The sequence below is a fragment of the Ochotona curzoniae genome, unplaced genomic scaffold, assembly GCF_017591425.1.
Source record: "Ochotona curzoniae isolate NIBS_2020 unplaced genomic scaffold, NIBS_Ocur_1.0 scaffold_2453, whole genome shotgun sequence".
In the NCBI taxonomy this organism is placed as follows: domain Eukaryota; kingdom Metazoa; phylum Chordata; class Mammalia; order Lagomorpha; family Ochotonidae; genus Ochotona; species Ochotona curzoniae.
The window spans coordinates 14,049,617-14,064,239 of NW_024467094.1; the positions used below are offsets into that span (position 1 = coordinate 14,049,617).

Here is a 14,623-nt window from a genome sequence, read left to right on the forward strand (position 1 = left end):
GGCCACAAGCAGGGAACTGGATGGAAAGTAGGGCCACCAGAATACGAACCAGGGCCTTCCTAAGATCCTCCGGACCCGTTGTGGTAGCGTAGTGGCAAAAGTCTTTGCCTTGCACATGCCATGATCCCATATGAGCACCAGTTCTAATCTCAGCAGCGCTGTCTCTCCTCCTCTCTGTATATCTGACTTTCCAATAAAAAAAAATAAGTAAAACTTTTTTTTTTTTAAATGAATGAATGTTTTAAGATGTTCTAGAGTACCATGAAAATCAGTTTTTGCCTTTTTGGCTAAGATCAAGTGTAGAGTACCATGAAAACCCACAAAAGAAAGTAGTTAAATTAGTATTGGAGGGTCTGAAAAAGAAGTCACAGAGATGATGGCAATTGAGATGAGTGTTAAGAGATGAGCAACATTTCAACAAAGGAGAGGGCCTTTTGGGGAGAAGAAATAAATAGTGCCAAGGAGGGCAGGTGTGGTGAGTTTGAGAACATGATGAAAAGTGACACATGTCAGCAGACAGATGATGCAGGGCTTTCTCCTGACTGGAATGAAGGATGGAGTACAAACAGGGAAGGCTTTGTGAGGATGTAGCATTTGAACTGGGCCAGAAGGCTTGTATGGTTTGAACTTGAGGAAACTGGGAGGGCAGCCTAGGCCCAGGAAAGAGCTGAGTGGGAGTGGAATTGGGAAAGTTCCATATGCTCAAAGGAGAGCACGTTCTGACTTGACTGACAGATTAAGGGGAACAGAGAGAGCTCAGGCTGCAAAGGGATGATGAAGATCAGGCAGCACCGGCTTTTCATCCAAGGCGAAGGTATTTGTGCTTTTGAGTCAGCAGATGATGATGGAACTACTCAAGGGTTTTTGTTTTGCTTTGTTTTTTAATTCATTTGAAAGGCAGGAATTACACAGAGGGAGACACAGAAGAAGATATTCCACTGTTTTTTTCTCCCAAATGCCTGGAATTTCCTCCTGGTCTTCCATGTGAATGGCAGGGCCCCAGGTCCCAGAGTCATCTCCTTTCCCAGACATGTTATTAGCCGGGAGTTGTATCAGAAATGTAGCAGTCAGCACACAGCCCTGGGCTCATGCGGGATGCTGGTTAACATGGCCTCTACTGAAGGTTTTTTTTAATAGGGCTTGGAGAGAAGGAAAGTAGAAGTGGGGAGACAAATTGGGAAAATTACTGTGTCTCAATAGGAGGCAGTGAGGGCTGGAGCTAGTCAGAGGCAGGGAGACACAGATTATGATTAAAGACAGTAGAGTACATCCAGATATGACCATTGGTTAGAAGGAGTTTAAAAAGAGAAAATAAATGCTGGTGCTTTGGGAGAGCAGCCAAAACTACCGTCTGTGATGCTGGCATTCCAAATGGGTGTGAGTTCAAGTCTTGGCTGTTCCACTTCTGATCCAGCTCCCTGCTGGTGTGCCTGGGAGGACAGCAGAGACTGGGGAGAGTGCTTGGGCACCTGCACTCAGATGAGAGACCCAGAAGAAGCTCCTGCTGTAGCCAGGTCATCTGAGAAGTAACTGGTAGATAGAAGATCTCTGTGTCTCTGTAACTATGCCTTTCAAATGAATAAATAAATCTTAAAACAGAGAAAATAAGATTTGAACCCTGTGACTGATATCATGATAATAGTGATAGAAAAATTTGGAGAGCCAGAGGCCAAACAGATTCAAAGAAGTATAAAGTTAGAGTTGGCTGTACTGAGTTTGTAGCATTAGAACGTCATGTAGCCTGACAGCAGGAGTTTGGGGTCAAAAAGCCTGTAGGCTAGCGGTAGCAGTTTGGGAATTTCATCATACAACCAAGAGTCAATACTGATTTAAGAACAGCTGCTTCCTGTGTGGCAGGTACTGCAAAGTTTTTTTTTTTTTTTTTTTAGTCAATTCTTCCAAATACTTATATCACAATTCCTGTTATTTTTGTTGGTTTTTTTTTTAAAGATTTGTTTATTTTTATTGGAAAGTCAGGTGTACAGAGAGGAGGAGAAACAGAGAGGAAGATCTGTCCGATGATGCACTCCCCAAGTGACCGCAATGGCCAGTGTTTTGCCAATCTGGAGCCAGGAGCCAGGAACTTCCTCCAGGTCTCCTACACAGGTGCAAGGTCCCAAGGCTTTGGGCCGTCCTCAGCTACTTTCCCAGACCACAGGCAGGGAGCTGGATGGGAAGTGGAGCTGCCGGGAATAGAACCAGCGCCCATATGGGATCCTGGCGCGTTCAAGGCGAGGACCTTAGCCACTAGGCCACTGTGCTGAGCCTGCAATTCCTGTTACTTTAAAGACAAGGAAACTGAGGCACAAAGGGGTTAAAGCAGACTATCCAAAATCACAGTTAGAGAAGTGGTAGATACAAGATTTTGAACACAGGCCAGCTATTTTCTTTCTGCAGACCAAATGTCTTAGCTGCAATACTGTGTAAACAGACAAAACCATTAAGAATGAGAAGGGAATAAGAATGGGTCTTAGGAGATACTTAATCACTAAGATGTGGAAAAAGGAAGAAGAGGGTCTAGAACATAATCAGAGGAAGCAGCAAAGCTAAGCAAATGCTGTGACCCTAATGACAAAGGAGTAAACTCAACTAGAAAGGAGTGGTCACAAGTAAGTACAGAAAGTAATTGAAATGCAAGAGTTTCTGTTGGAAACTCTTATTTTTATTAAAATTGAGGGAGAAATGAATCGACAGCCTTTAATTTGCATTGAGGGGTGGGTTGGAATGGGCTGGGTTGGGCTCGAGTTCCCCGTTAGGTTGTATGAATTCTATCCAGTCTCTAGCCAGAGAAATGAAGGGAAGGCCAGTTTGGCCTGGTATGTATTCTCTTTGTCTTTGACATTGTGACTTTTCCCCATTTCTTACTGATCTTCCAGGTGCTTACATGTTGCAGAAGCTGATTGAAGAGACAGACAGGTTTGTAGTCTTCACAGAAGAGGAGTCAGGTATGAGTGAGCAGTTGTGTGGCATTGCTGCCTGCCAGACAGATGACATCTACAACCGCAACTGCCTTATTGAGCTGGTCAACTGCCAGGTACCTTTTCTTTACCAGAACATTCCCAACATTGAATTAGATGATAACCATACTGTTCATATCCTCCCACCTCTAGATAAGTACAGATAGAGCTTCTAAATTTCTTTTTTCCTGTAGGTAGCACAAATAATCATTTCTGTATCTAAAAACCAATAAAGTTCACTGAGTAAACCAGAATTAGATCCAAATGCAGTAGTTGGTATATATTATATTCACCTTCTTATCTTCCTTGGTGGTTTAATTCTGCCTCTGTATTTGGAATAGATGGTTCTTCGAGGAGCAGAGACAGAAGGCTGTGTCATTGTATCAGCTGCCAAAGCCCAGCTGCTACAGTGCCAGCACCATCCAGCCTGGTATGGTGACACACTCAAGCAAAAGACCTCTTGGACTTGCCTGTTGGATGGCATGCAGTATTTTGCCACCACTGAAACCAGTCCTTCTGAACAGGATGGCCGACAGCTCTGGTTAGAGGTTAGTCCTTGGGGCTGGGAAGGCCTCTTAATGTCATTTTCTGTAGTTACTCTCTTGCACTAAATAGCTAAAAGATTCTTGATAGCGCCTGTTACCACTAGCCAGTTTAGCAAAATAATGAGGCCAATAATACTGTGAATGGGTAGTCTCTGTTCTGTATGCCCATAGTGGTGTTTGTTTTTGTTGTTGTTTTGTTTTTGTTTTTAAATTTCATGATATTCTATTTCATTGCAAAAGAAACTGATTTCTCACCACTAGAAAAAAATGGGTTGGGGATTTTTTTACATTTGAAGCTGCTGATCCCCATTAGTTAGCTAGTAAGCTTTATTATTTATTTATTTATTTATTACAGGTTTATTTATTTGAGTTACAAAAAGGGAGGAAGAATCAGATTTCCATGTACTAGTTCACTTCTCAGCTGCAACAGCCATAACCGAGCCAGGTTGAAACAAGAAGGCTGTTTCCCACAAGTGCAGTAGGGACCCAAGTACCTGGGACCATTTGCAGCTGTTTTTCCCAAGGCATTTGCAGGAAGCTGGATTTGAATTGGAGCACCTGGGACTTGAACCAGCCCCTGTATGGGAATGCCAGAGTTGTAAGCAGGAATTTCACTTACTATGCCATGACAAATCTCAAATAACTACAGTGGTTAGGGCTGGGCTGGGACCAAAGCTGAGAGCTTGGAACTCATTCATGTCTCCCATGTGAGTGGCAGGAACCCAGTTATGTGAGCCATTACCACTGTCTTCTATAGTGACATTAGAAGGAAGCTGGCACCTGTAGTCATGAGTCAGGGATTATACTCATGTATGCCACTGTGGGATGTGGGTGCCTTATCTACTAGGACAAATGTCTACATCAGGTCTCTGCACTTTCTCTGACGTCTTTTATAAAGACGATTGGTTATTTCAGCAAAGCACTAAGGTTGAATTAAAAACTATTTAAGAGTTAAGTGACTTCCAGTGACAGCCATGATGAGCTCCTTGGGCAAGTCACCTTTATATAAAAAATGGAAAATGAGAAGGGACTTTGACAAGTATAATTCTTTATTCAGATGGAAAGTAGTTTTTTTTTTTTTTAAATCAGCATGTTTGGGTACGTGTGTTTAGAAAGATACCTTATTGATGAGTTTGTGAACAGCTGGCAGGACTAGGAGAGGAGCTTGTTATTAATTGCAAGGTTGTGAGTTTTCTGTTTCTTGGTAAAACTGAATTTATACTATAATTTCTAGGATATGATATACCTGTTCTGATTCGTAGGGCCTGTTATATGTAGCCAATACTGTGTTGTCATATTTTAAAAATATATATATATTTCTTAAAAATTTTATTTTTATTGGAAAGTCAGATATAGAGAGAGGAGGAGAGAGAGAGAGAGGAAGATCTTCCATCCAATGATTCACTCCCCAAGTGACTACAACAGCTGGAGCTGCCTCGATCTGAAGCCAGGGGCCTGGAGCCTTTTTCTGGTCTCCCACGCGGGTGCAGGGTCCCAAGGCTTTGGGCCATCCTCTACTGCTTTCCCAGGCCACAAGTAGGGAGCTAGATTGGAAGCAGAGCTGCCGGGATTAGAACCAGCACCCATATGGGATCCCAGCATGTGTAAGGCGAGGACTTTAGCCGCTAGGCTATCATGCCAGGCCCAGATTTTTAATAGGTAATAGGTGCCTGCATTGTGGTTGGCATGGCATATTCTCAAGTAAGTTAGGGATCTAGCTGCCTCTGATAACGAGCAAGCTTGGGGCAGGGCAGGAATTCTGGTGTGGTGGTTTAAGCCTCCACTTCTGACACTGGCATCCCATAGTAGAGTGCTGGTTTGAAATCTCTGCTTCTATTCTGTCTCCCTGCTGATGTGTTTTGGAAGACAGACGGACCGAGTGCACGGGATCCTTGTGGGGAGACCAGAATGGAGCTTTTGGGTTTGACCTGGACCAAACCTAGGGTTGTTGTAGCCATTTGGGGGTTGACCCAGTGGATAGAAGATTCTATCTTTCCTCTTTGTCATTCTTTAAGAACCAAAATGACAGTTTCATTTGCTATTTCATTCAATAATTGTAAGACTGATCCCTTCCCCACTGTTCCCTGGCTGGTAATTTTTTTATATCAAGGACATTAGGGCTTAATCCAGGCAACCTCAAGTGCAATTATGTATGAGGTAATTAGTATTTAGATTAGATGTTGAGCCAAATAAAGGCCAGGTTGTCAGTTAACATGAGACTCGTATAACAGCAGTGACTCAGCAGGCACTGCCCTCTACTAGCTGTCTTCAGAGGTGGGAACAGAGGGTGTCTGCTCCTTATGGTGGATAAGCTGTCAGGAATCCTCAGCATTTTCTGGGCCTCTGCTTGTAGTAGGTATGCCTTTTTTTTTTTTTTCATTAAAAATTTTTTCATGATATAGCTCCTGATGATAGTAAGTGTCAGTACAGTCATGTGTTGCATACTAAGGGATGTGTTCTGAGAAATAGCTCACTGTGTGAACATCATAAGATGCACTTTCATAAACTAGAATGGCTATGACATCATTAGGAGACTACCATTATATGCATGGCTCCTTGTTGATTAAGGTGTCATCAGTATTTTACTGCCCTTGAAACATGGAGCTCTGTGACCCTTGGCCAGGAAAGCCACTGTGTCCACAGGAGCTAAAGGTGCCTGCATCTGTGCCTTTAGGTGAAGAATATCAAGGAACACCGGCAGCGTAGTCTGGACTCTGTGCAGGAGCTGATGGAGAGTGGGCAGGCAGTGGGAGGCATGGTTACTACAACCACAGGTCAGTAGTCTGTCTTCCCTCCTGTATGGTTGGGAGCAAATGTTTATTCCAGGGGGGCTTCCTTTTCTTTCCTTCACAGAACATCTACCTGCACCAGAGCAGGATCATTTTGTGCTGTGTCAGCTTGAAAGCACTGTTTTTATAATTCCCCAGGTATCACACATAGCTGGAAGTCTCTCACAATGCCTTTACTGAGAATGTCTTTCTCTTATCTCTTTTTTGCCTCTTCCCAGATTGGAATCAGCCAGCTGAAGCACAGCAGGCCCAACAAGTTCAGCGGATCATCTCACGTTGCAATTGTCGAATGTACTATATTAGTTACAGCCATGATATTGACCCTGAACTAGCAACTCAGATTAAGCCACCGGAGGTCCATGAAAACCAGGAAAAGGAAGATCTCCTAAAGAAGCAGGAAGGTATTCAAGGCTTGAAAGATTTTTAGCGGGCCCTGCACAATGGCTCAGTGCCTAAATCCTTATCTCTCAAGTGCTGGAATCCAATATGGGCACCAGTTCATGTCCTGGCTGTGGCCACTGCTGGGCCAGGACAAGGGCCTCATCCAAGTCTGTCACATAGGACACTGGGGAACAAGCACTTGGCCTATCCTCTGCTGCTTTTCCTGGGTCATTACCAGAGAGCTAGGTCAAAAGTAGAATGACTGGGGCTGGCACTGTGGCTAACAGGATCATCCTCCATCCTCAAAGCACTGGCATCCCCTATGGGTGGGTGCTGGTTTGTGTCCTAGCTGCTCCATTTCCTGTCCAGCTCTCTGCTTATGGCCTGGGAAAATGGTAGAGGATGGTCCAAGTCCTTGGGACCCTGCATTCACACGGGAGACACGGAAGAGGCTCCTGGATCCTGGCTTCGGATCAGCTCAGCTCTAACCATTTGGGGAATGAACCAGCAATTGGAATCTCTTTCCTTCTCTGCCTCCTCCTTTTTGCAAATATGCCTTTCAAAAAATTAGTATGTAATACTTAAATTGGAACAACAAGGCCATGAATCGTTGCCCACATCAGTTGCTGCCATCACAGGTGGCAAAGGATGCCGCAGTAGCAGCCCTAACAGTATAATTATTAAAAGTCCCATTATATATTGGCAGTACATTTTACTTTGCTCTACATTTTTATACCCATTGTGTGAGAGAACAACTTGTACTCTTGGAGGAACCTAGGATGAATAAGTATTTATGAGTCTGAAATTAGCAAACATTTCTATCCATGAGTTTTACTGTCTTTTTGTGGGGTGAGATAACAGAGATGGTTTTCTCTTTAAAGATTTCTTTATTTTAGGGCCTGGTGCAATTGCCTAATGGCTAGACTTCTTGCTTTGGATGTGCCAGGATCCGATCTGGGCGCTGGTTCATATCTTGGCTGCTCCACTTCCCATCTAGCTCCCTGCTTATGGCCTGGGAAAGCAGTCGAGGACGGCCCAAAGGCTTGGGATCCTGTACCCACGTGGGAGACCCAGAAGAGGTTTCTGGCTCCTGAATTTGGATCAGCTCAGTTGTGGCTGTTGCAGCCACTTAGGGAATGAACCAGAAGAATGAAGATCTTTCTCTCTGTCTCTCCTTCTGTCTGTACATCTGACTTTTCAACAAAATAAATAAATCAATAGGTTTTTTTTAAAGGATTTATTTTCATTAGAAAGGCAAATCATATTTATAGAGATAGGGAGTGAAAGATATTCACTAGTTCATTCCTCAAATAATCACAACGACCAGAGCTGAACCAGTTTAGAGGCAGAAGCCAGGAGCCAAGAGCTTCCTCAAGGTCTCCCAAATGTGTGCAGGGTCCCAAGGCTTTGGGCCGTCCTCTACTGCTTTCCCAGGCCACAGGCAGGGAGCTGGCTGGGAAGTGGAGCACCTAACACAGCAACTGGCACCCATGGGATCCTAGTGCTTCCAAGGCTTTAGCTACTGAGCCAACGCACAGGGCCTAGGGATGGTTTTCAATGTGAATTAACAGAATAGATGTTTGGGAAGACTTAATCTTCTTATTTATCTGCTAATATTTACTTAGGGGCTGTGGATACCTTTACTCTGATTCATCATGAGCTAGAAATCTCTACCAACCCAGCTCAGTATGCCATGATTCTGGACATTGTCAACAACTTGCTACTCCATGTAGAACCCAAGCGGAAGGTGAGTATGAGCTCTTAATAAGATGCTATTTAGCTGACCTTGTGCTTTATATTCACATCTTTAAAAAATCTGTTTTAAAAAAACCAAATCAAACACTTCTTTAGTAGGTCTTATAAGCTCAGCAGTAGAAATTTCACTTATCTAGGAAAGGAACGCCTGAGCATCCTCAAAGCAAGTGTGATCATTCTTCCTGGTCACTTCTCCATACTGCCTAAAACAGAAATTGCTCCCCAGTTTGGCCTACATGCCCCTGATTTATTGTGATATCCACATTGCCAAATCTGCATTGATCCACCCCTCATTCTTACTAATTGAATACCATTTCTTGTTCTGTTCTGTGTTTCACTTTACCACAAGATTTGTTGGTTAGAAATCTTGTTCATAGGGCCCCACTCTGTAGCCTGGTGGCTGAAGTCCTAGCCTTGCACGTGTCAGGATCCCATGTGGGCATCGTTTTGTGTCTTAGATGCTCCACTTCCCTTCCAGCTCCCTGCTTGTGGCCTGGGAAAGCAGTCGAGGACAGCCCAAGGCTTTGGGACCCTATACCCTTGTAGGAGATCCAGAGGAAGCTTCTGGCTTTGGATCGACTCAGCTCCAACTGTTACGACCACTTGGGGAGTGGACCAGCAGACAGAAGATATTTCTGTCTTTCATGTCTCTGTAAATCTGACTTTCTACTAAAAATAAATAAATCTTTCTAAAAAATATCATTTTCCTTTGCATTCCTATAGGAGCACAGTGAAAAGAAACAGCGGGTTAGATTCCAGCTTGAGATTTCTAGCAATCCTGAGGAACAGCGCAGCAGCATATTGCACCTGCAGGAGGCTGTGCGGCAGCACGTGGCCCAGATACGGCAGCTGGAGAAGCAGATGTATTCTGTCATGAAGGTAGTCATCCCAGGTGATCTGAGGACAGGAGGTCTCTTCAGACAAGGAAGAGCGCCTCTTAATTTATCTTACCCTCGTTTCCTAGTCTTTGCAGGATGACAGTAAGAATGAAAACCTGCTTGACCTAAACCAAAAACTTCAGTTGCAACTAGACCAGGAGAAGACCAACCTGCAGCTAGAAAGTGAAGAGCTGAATATCCTCATCAGGTACTCTAGCATTCTTTCCCTGTCCATTTCCCTGCTCACCATATTCTAACAGTCTTTGGGTGTTGTGTACATTATTAAAGGTACAGCAGGGGGGTGAGTATTTGGCATAATGGTTAGGATTAAAGAGTGCCTAGGTTTGAGCCCCAGCTCTGCTCTCAATTTTAGCTCCTGCTCTTTGGCACCATGATAGGTAGTAGAACGTGATAGGTCGGGTAGAGTCCCTGCCACCCACATGAGAGATGTGGATTGAGTTCCTGGCTGCTAGCTTTGGCATGGCTCAATCCTGGCTTTTGTGAACATGAGGGGAGTGAACCAATGGATGAGAGACCTCTATCTCTCTATCCCCATGTCTTTGAAATACATAAATTGTCTTTTTTTTTTAAGATTTATTTATTTTTATTGGAAAGTCAGATATACAGAGAGGAGGAGAGACAGAGAGGAAGATCTTCCATCCAATGATTGACTCCCCAAGTGATCACAACGGCCAATGCTATGCCGATCCGAAGCCAGGAGCCAGGAACTTCTTCCGGGTCTCCCACATGGGTGCAGGGTCCCAAAGCTTTGGGCCATCCTCGGCTGCTTTCTCAGGCCACAAGCAGGGAGCTGTATGGTAAGTGGAGCTGCCGGGATTAGAACCAGCGCCCATATGGGATCCCGGTGCGTTCAAGGCGAGGACCTTAGCCACTAGGGCATACCGCCGGGCCCTATTAATTGTCATTTAACTTGCCTAAGAAATTCAGAGTCCTTCCTTGGGATCCTCATTAGAGAACTTCCTAGGAAAGTTTGTACTATAAAGATAATTGAGTGGTTGTGAAATATCATTTTTGTGACCTTCATATTGTGCACCTGAACTGAGAATATCTAGAAATTAATCAGTAAGGAACAAAATTATAGATGGAATCATCAGATTCAAAAGATAGAGGAAGAGCTATAAGGGTGAAAGCTGGGATTTGGAAAGCTAGAATTTGTGCTCCCGTGGTTGAGATGTAAACCCAGTGGGAAAAAAAAAATTTGTAGGGTCTAACTGTGCAAGATTAGGATCATCGCTAGAGTTTTGCATCATTCTAGCGCATTCTACTCCTAGCCTGAGTGCTCCTTTTTTTTTTTTTTTTTTTTTTTTTAAACTGCCTGTGGCTCTCCATTTCACTTACAGGTGTTTTAAGGATTTCCAGCTACAGAGAGCCAACAAGATGGAGTTGAGAAAGCAACAAGAAGATGTGAGTGTGGTCCGTCGCACTGAGTTTTACTTTGCTCAGGCACGGTGGCGCCTGACAGAGGAAGATGGACAGCTGGGGATTGCTGAACTGGAGCTGCAAAGGTTCCTGTATAGCAAGGTATCTTGGACATAAAGTCACACTGAGAGGCAGTTGTATTGATCTTTCTCAGGAAATAGAAAAAGAGATACGCAAAAGTGGGCTAATTATTACATGAATATTAGCTATGATACTTAGAAACATGAGTACAACTCTCTAAGGCACTTTGGTTTGTAATATTAAATGCCAGTATAGATGAATTTAATCAAATGTGTCTCTCTTTGAGTAAGATTATCTGTTACTGGAAGTGTGGCCTAGAGAAATCTTCTAGTCCATCTTGAAATAGAACTGTTATAATTTGTCCTTGAGCTTTATGGCAATTAACTAGTAATAGGAAGGAGAGGCCATTATTCATTAGTTTCCTCACAAGGGGACATTTGCAAATGAATGAGATTTTTTGTTGTTGTCCTAATGACTAGGAAATACTATTGGCATTTAGTGACCTGGCCAATAGCACGCATAAGAAACTGGTTTAGAGGTTGTATTGATTGTATGAGATGGAAAGAGATATCAGTTATTATTAGACATATGGAAAAACTTAAAAACAAACTGTTCTGTAGCAAGTTCCTGAGAAAGGCTTACCTCAGTGACCATGACAAAATCTGTCTACAGGTGAATAAGTCTGATGACACAGCAGAACATCTCCTGGAGTTAGGCTGGTTCACTATGAACAACCTCCTCCCTAATGCTGTATACAAGGCAAGTCTTAACTTCCCTATTTCCAGCTTATTCACATGACTCTTAGCAGAGGGCATTTCCGTATAAACCCACTAAGGGAAATAATGGGATGATGTGAAATGACTAAAGCTTACCAACTTAGCATGATAGGTCCTCTCATTCTGCAAAGGATTTGTGGGAGTGAGGTCATTGTGTTGGACTGTTGTTAACTTACTGCACAGGTAGTTCTGCGGCCCCAGAGCTCCTGCCAGTCTGGGCGACAGCTAGCCCTTCGCCTCTTCAGCAAAGTCCGCCCACCAGTTGGGGGTATCTCTGTTAAAGAACATTTTGAGGTTAGTAAACTGTTCCTTGTGAGTCCAAGAAAAAAAAGGGTAGCAAAAACTAGCTGTGTATTATGTCATAGTAGGGGTAGGAAATGGAGGGATAGCGTTTGGATTTAATTCCTTCTTAAACATTTTGTCCTTTAGGTGAATGTGGTGCCTCTCACCATCCAGCTGACCCACCAGTTCTTCCATAGAATGATGGGCTTTTTCTTTCCTGGTCGAAATGTGGAAGATGATGAAGTTGGTGATGAAGAGGACAAATCCAAACTGGTGACTACTGGTAAGAAATTGCAAGGTGGAGCATCAGAAGGATGGGGTGGCAGCCACAGAGACAGCTGAAGGGTCAGAAAAGGGCTTAGAGTTTCTATGCTCACTTTTTCTATTTCTTAAAGAGAGAGACAAAGATTCTTACTGAAGAGGCAGAGAGGAAAAAAATCTACCATGTTCTGGTTCATTCCCCTGCCAAGACTAGGCCCGGACAAAGTCAGGAATCCAAAACAACATCTGAATTTCCCACAAGGATGGCAAGAGCTCAAGCACTTGAGTTACCTGCTAGCCTCCTGGGTGCATTAGCAGGAAGCTGGATCAGAAGTACAGTCAGGACATGGATCAGGCACTCCAGTGTGAGATGCGAGCATCACAAGCTCATAAGCAGCAGTTTAGTACCACACGGTGCCCAACCCGTGCCCTTGCTTTTTCACAGGCATACCAGTGGTGAAGCCTCGACAGCTGATTCCAACAGATGATCCAGTACCGATGGGCCCTGGAAAGGGTGTGACGCAGGGCTTGACTCGGAGTTCTGGGGTCAGAAGGTCATTTCGCAAATCACCTGAGGTATTGACATGCTCCTGATGACAGAAAAATGGGAGAGTCCTGAGAAACTGGCCTGACTGGGGATTTCCTGTGTTTCCTTTCAGTCTGCTCCAGAGGTAAAAGAAGAGGAAAGATCTTGAGCGTCCTATATTTTTTTCTGATGGCTTTAGGGGCTCATGTTCCTATGCTGTTTTTTCCTAGCACCCTGTGGATGATATTGACAAGATGAAAGAGCGAGCTGCCATGAACAATTCTTTCATCTACATAAAGATTCCTCAGGTCCCACTGTGTGTCAGTTACAAGGTCTGCATCTTCTCAGCACTTTCTAGAATAGGGTGGGAATTGAACCAGATAGGATCTTCAGAGATTACCATAGACAGGGAAATAGCCAGGCCTCATGTGAAGCTGGGCTGTGGGTGTTAAATCTCTTCCCTCAGAACCTCTACTAGGTTGAGGTAAGATAAAATCAAATGTGTGTAGGTTGGTGTCATAGGACTCACAATCAGGTATTGGCTTAGCCTCAAAACAGCAATTTATGTGTCTTTTCCTTATTTTCTCTCCTCTCTGCATTTTTTTTTTTTTTCCTGCAGGGTGAGAAGAACAGCGTGGATTGGGGTGACCTAAACCTGGTGTTGCCTTGTCTGGAATACCATAACAACACATGGACATGGCTAGACTTTGCCATGGCTGTCAAAAGGGATAGCCGCAAAGCCCTGGTCGCCCAGGTATTCCAGTAGGGCTCATGTCTGTTGGTTAGCAAGGGCTAGCAAGCAGGTCTGTTCAAGAGCTGTTCATTCTAAAATATACTAACAAATAGCCTTGGGAAAGAGCAGGTGAATGAAGGAAGTGATTTCTATCCATGCCTTCTTCATGATTGCACCCAGATGATCAAATTAAATATTTATTGATCTATTTTATCTATGTTAACCACCGCTAATTTTAAGGTAATGAAGGGCTTCCAGAACTTCAAGCTTAGATTGGGTTCTGTTTAGACTGTAAGCTTCTACAAAGAAGACTTAAGATCTAAATTGTGCCCTTGCATATAAGTTTAATAAATCTTAGTTAGCTTTATTTTGATTTATTTTACATGTCCCACTAATATTTATCTTTCCTTCTACTCTCTTAACTTGCCAGGTAATCAAAGAGAAGCTAAGGCTGAAGCCTGCAACAGGGTCTGAAGCCCGGGGAAAGCTAGAAGCTAAATCGCACCTGAACATGCAACAGCAGGAAGAGGAGGAGAAAGCCCGACTCCTCATCGGTTTAAGTGTGGGCAACAAGAACCCTAGCAAGAAGTCCATCTTCAGCAGGCGCAAGTGATCTGTTGACCGAGTGGCTACAGTTCAGGATCTGACTCTGGCTCAGGCTGCACGGACTATGGGATGGGAGGGGCTTCCCTTCATCCTTCAGGATTTGTTTGGAGGGGCTTCACTTTATCCCTCAGGATGTGTTTGGGTCAGGAGCCCAGAGGAAAAAGTGGAGAGGGGCACTGCTCTTCAGCAGCTGGCCTGTTCCCTGTGGGACGTGGTAGATAATAATGTTGAGTTCCATCCCATGCCAATCAGGCCCAGGGCCACAGAGGCAACAGGAGAGCAAGACCCAGAAAATGGGCCTTGGGGGTCAACTGAAAGGGTAGGGTTATAGTCATGATCAAGTATGATAAATTTTTATATAAAGACATATATAAATATATATATATATACACACACACATATATATTTGTAAGTGTAACTGCTCTCCCTCTGTGCCAGGAAGCTGAGGGAAAGAGGCTGATCCTCTGTCCCTCACTCCACTGCCTTGAATAAAAGGTGTTACTGTTTTGGGAGGAATCGGCTTTTCCCCAGTCTGTGTGCTAAGCTCATTTGGGAAGATGGTCATCAGAGCTAGGGCTGGCCATGGGTCCCTTACCTTGGGGTGTATCCTGGATGGAGAATGGCAAAAAGTGATCAAAAGAAAAAAATATTTTAAATTTGATGCTGGCTTTTT

General features: G+C 43.8%; 1 protein-coding gene and 1 long non-coding RNA gene across 7 annotated transcripts in view; one reads left to right on the forward strand and one right to left on the reverse strand.

Annotated features, from left to right (window-relative positions):
• The window catches only part of KIAA0100 (KIAA0100 ortholog), a 30,756-nt gene extending 16,145 nt beyond the window's left edge, over positions 1–14,611 (forward strand). For 3 of the 6 annotated variants that reach the window (XM_041001535.1, XM_041001539.1, XM_041001538.1), the window contains exons 25-40: positions 2,877–3,034; positions 3,299–3,505; positions 6,177–6,276; positions 6,510–6,692; positions 8,298–8,419; positions 9,151–9,306; positions 9,392–9,513; positions 10,667–10,847; positions 11,439–11,525; positions 11,726–11,836; positions 11,972–12,107; positions 12,531–12,661; positions 12,745–12,756; positions 12,842–12,943; positions 13,231–13,365; positions 13,775–14,611. In XM_041001535.1, coding sequence (XP_040857469.1) covers positions 2,877–3,034; positions 3,299–3,505; positions 6,177–6,276; positions 6,510–6,692; positions 8,298–8,419; positions 9,151–9,306; positions 9,392–9,513; positions 10,667–10,847; positions 11,439–11,525; positions 11,726–11,836; positions 11,972–12,107; positions 12,531–12,661; positions 12,745–12,756; positions 12,842–12,943; positions 13,231–13,365; positions 13,775–13,957 — 2,126 coding nt within the window. In that variant the 3' untranslated portion in view covers positions 13,958–14,611. The remainder of the gene's footprint in view (positions 1–2,876; positions 3,035–3,298; positions 3,506–6,176; positions 6,277–6,509; positions 6,693–8,297; positions 8,420–9,150; positions 9,307–9,391; positions 9,514–10,666; positions 10,848–11,438; positions 11,526–11,725; positions 11,837–11,971; positions 12,108–12,530; positions 12,662–12,744; positions 12,757–12,841; positions 12,944–13,230; positions 13,366–13,774) is intronic. The other 3 variants (XM_041001536.1, XM_041001540.1, XM_041001541.1) reach the window with 1 other exon arrangement.
• On the reverse strand, positions 8,468–12,080 carry LOC121170399. Its single transcript, XR_005885955.1, has 3 exons — positions 11,992–12,080; positions 11,639–11,816; positions 8,468–8,630 (listed from the first exon to the last, which is right to left on the reverse strand). It is a non-coding gene; the product is annotated as an uncharacterized LOC121170399 (long non-coding RNA).
• Positions 14,612–14,623: the final 12 nt, after the last annotated feature.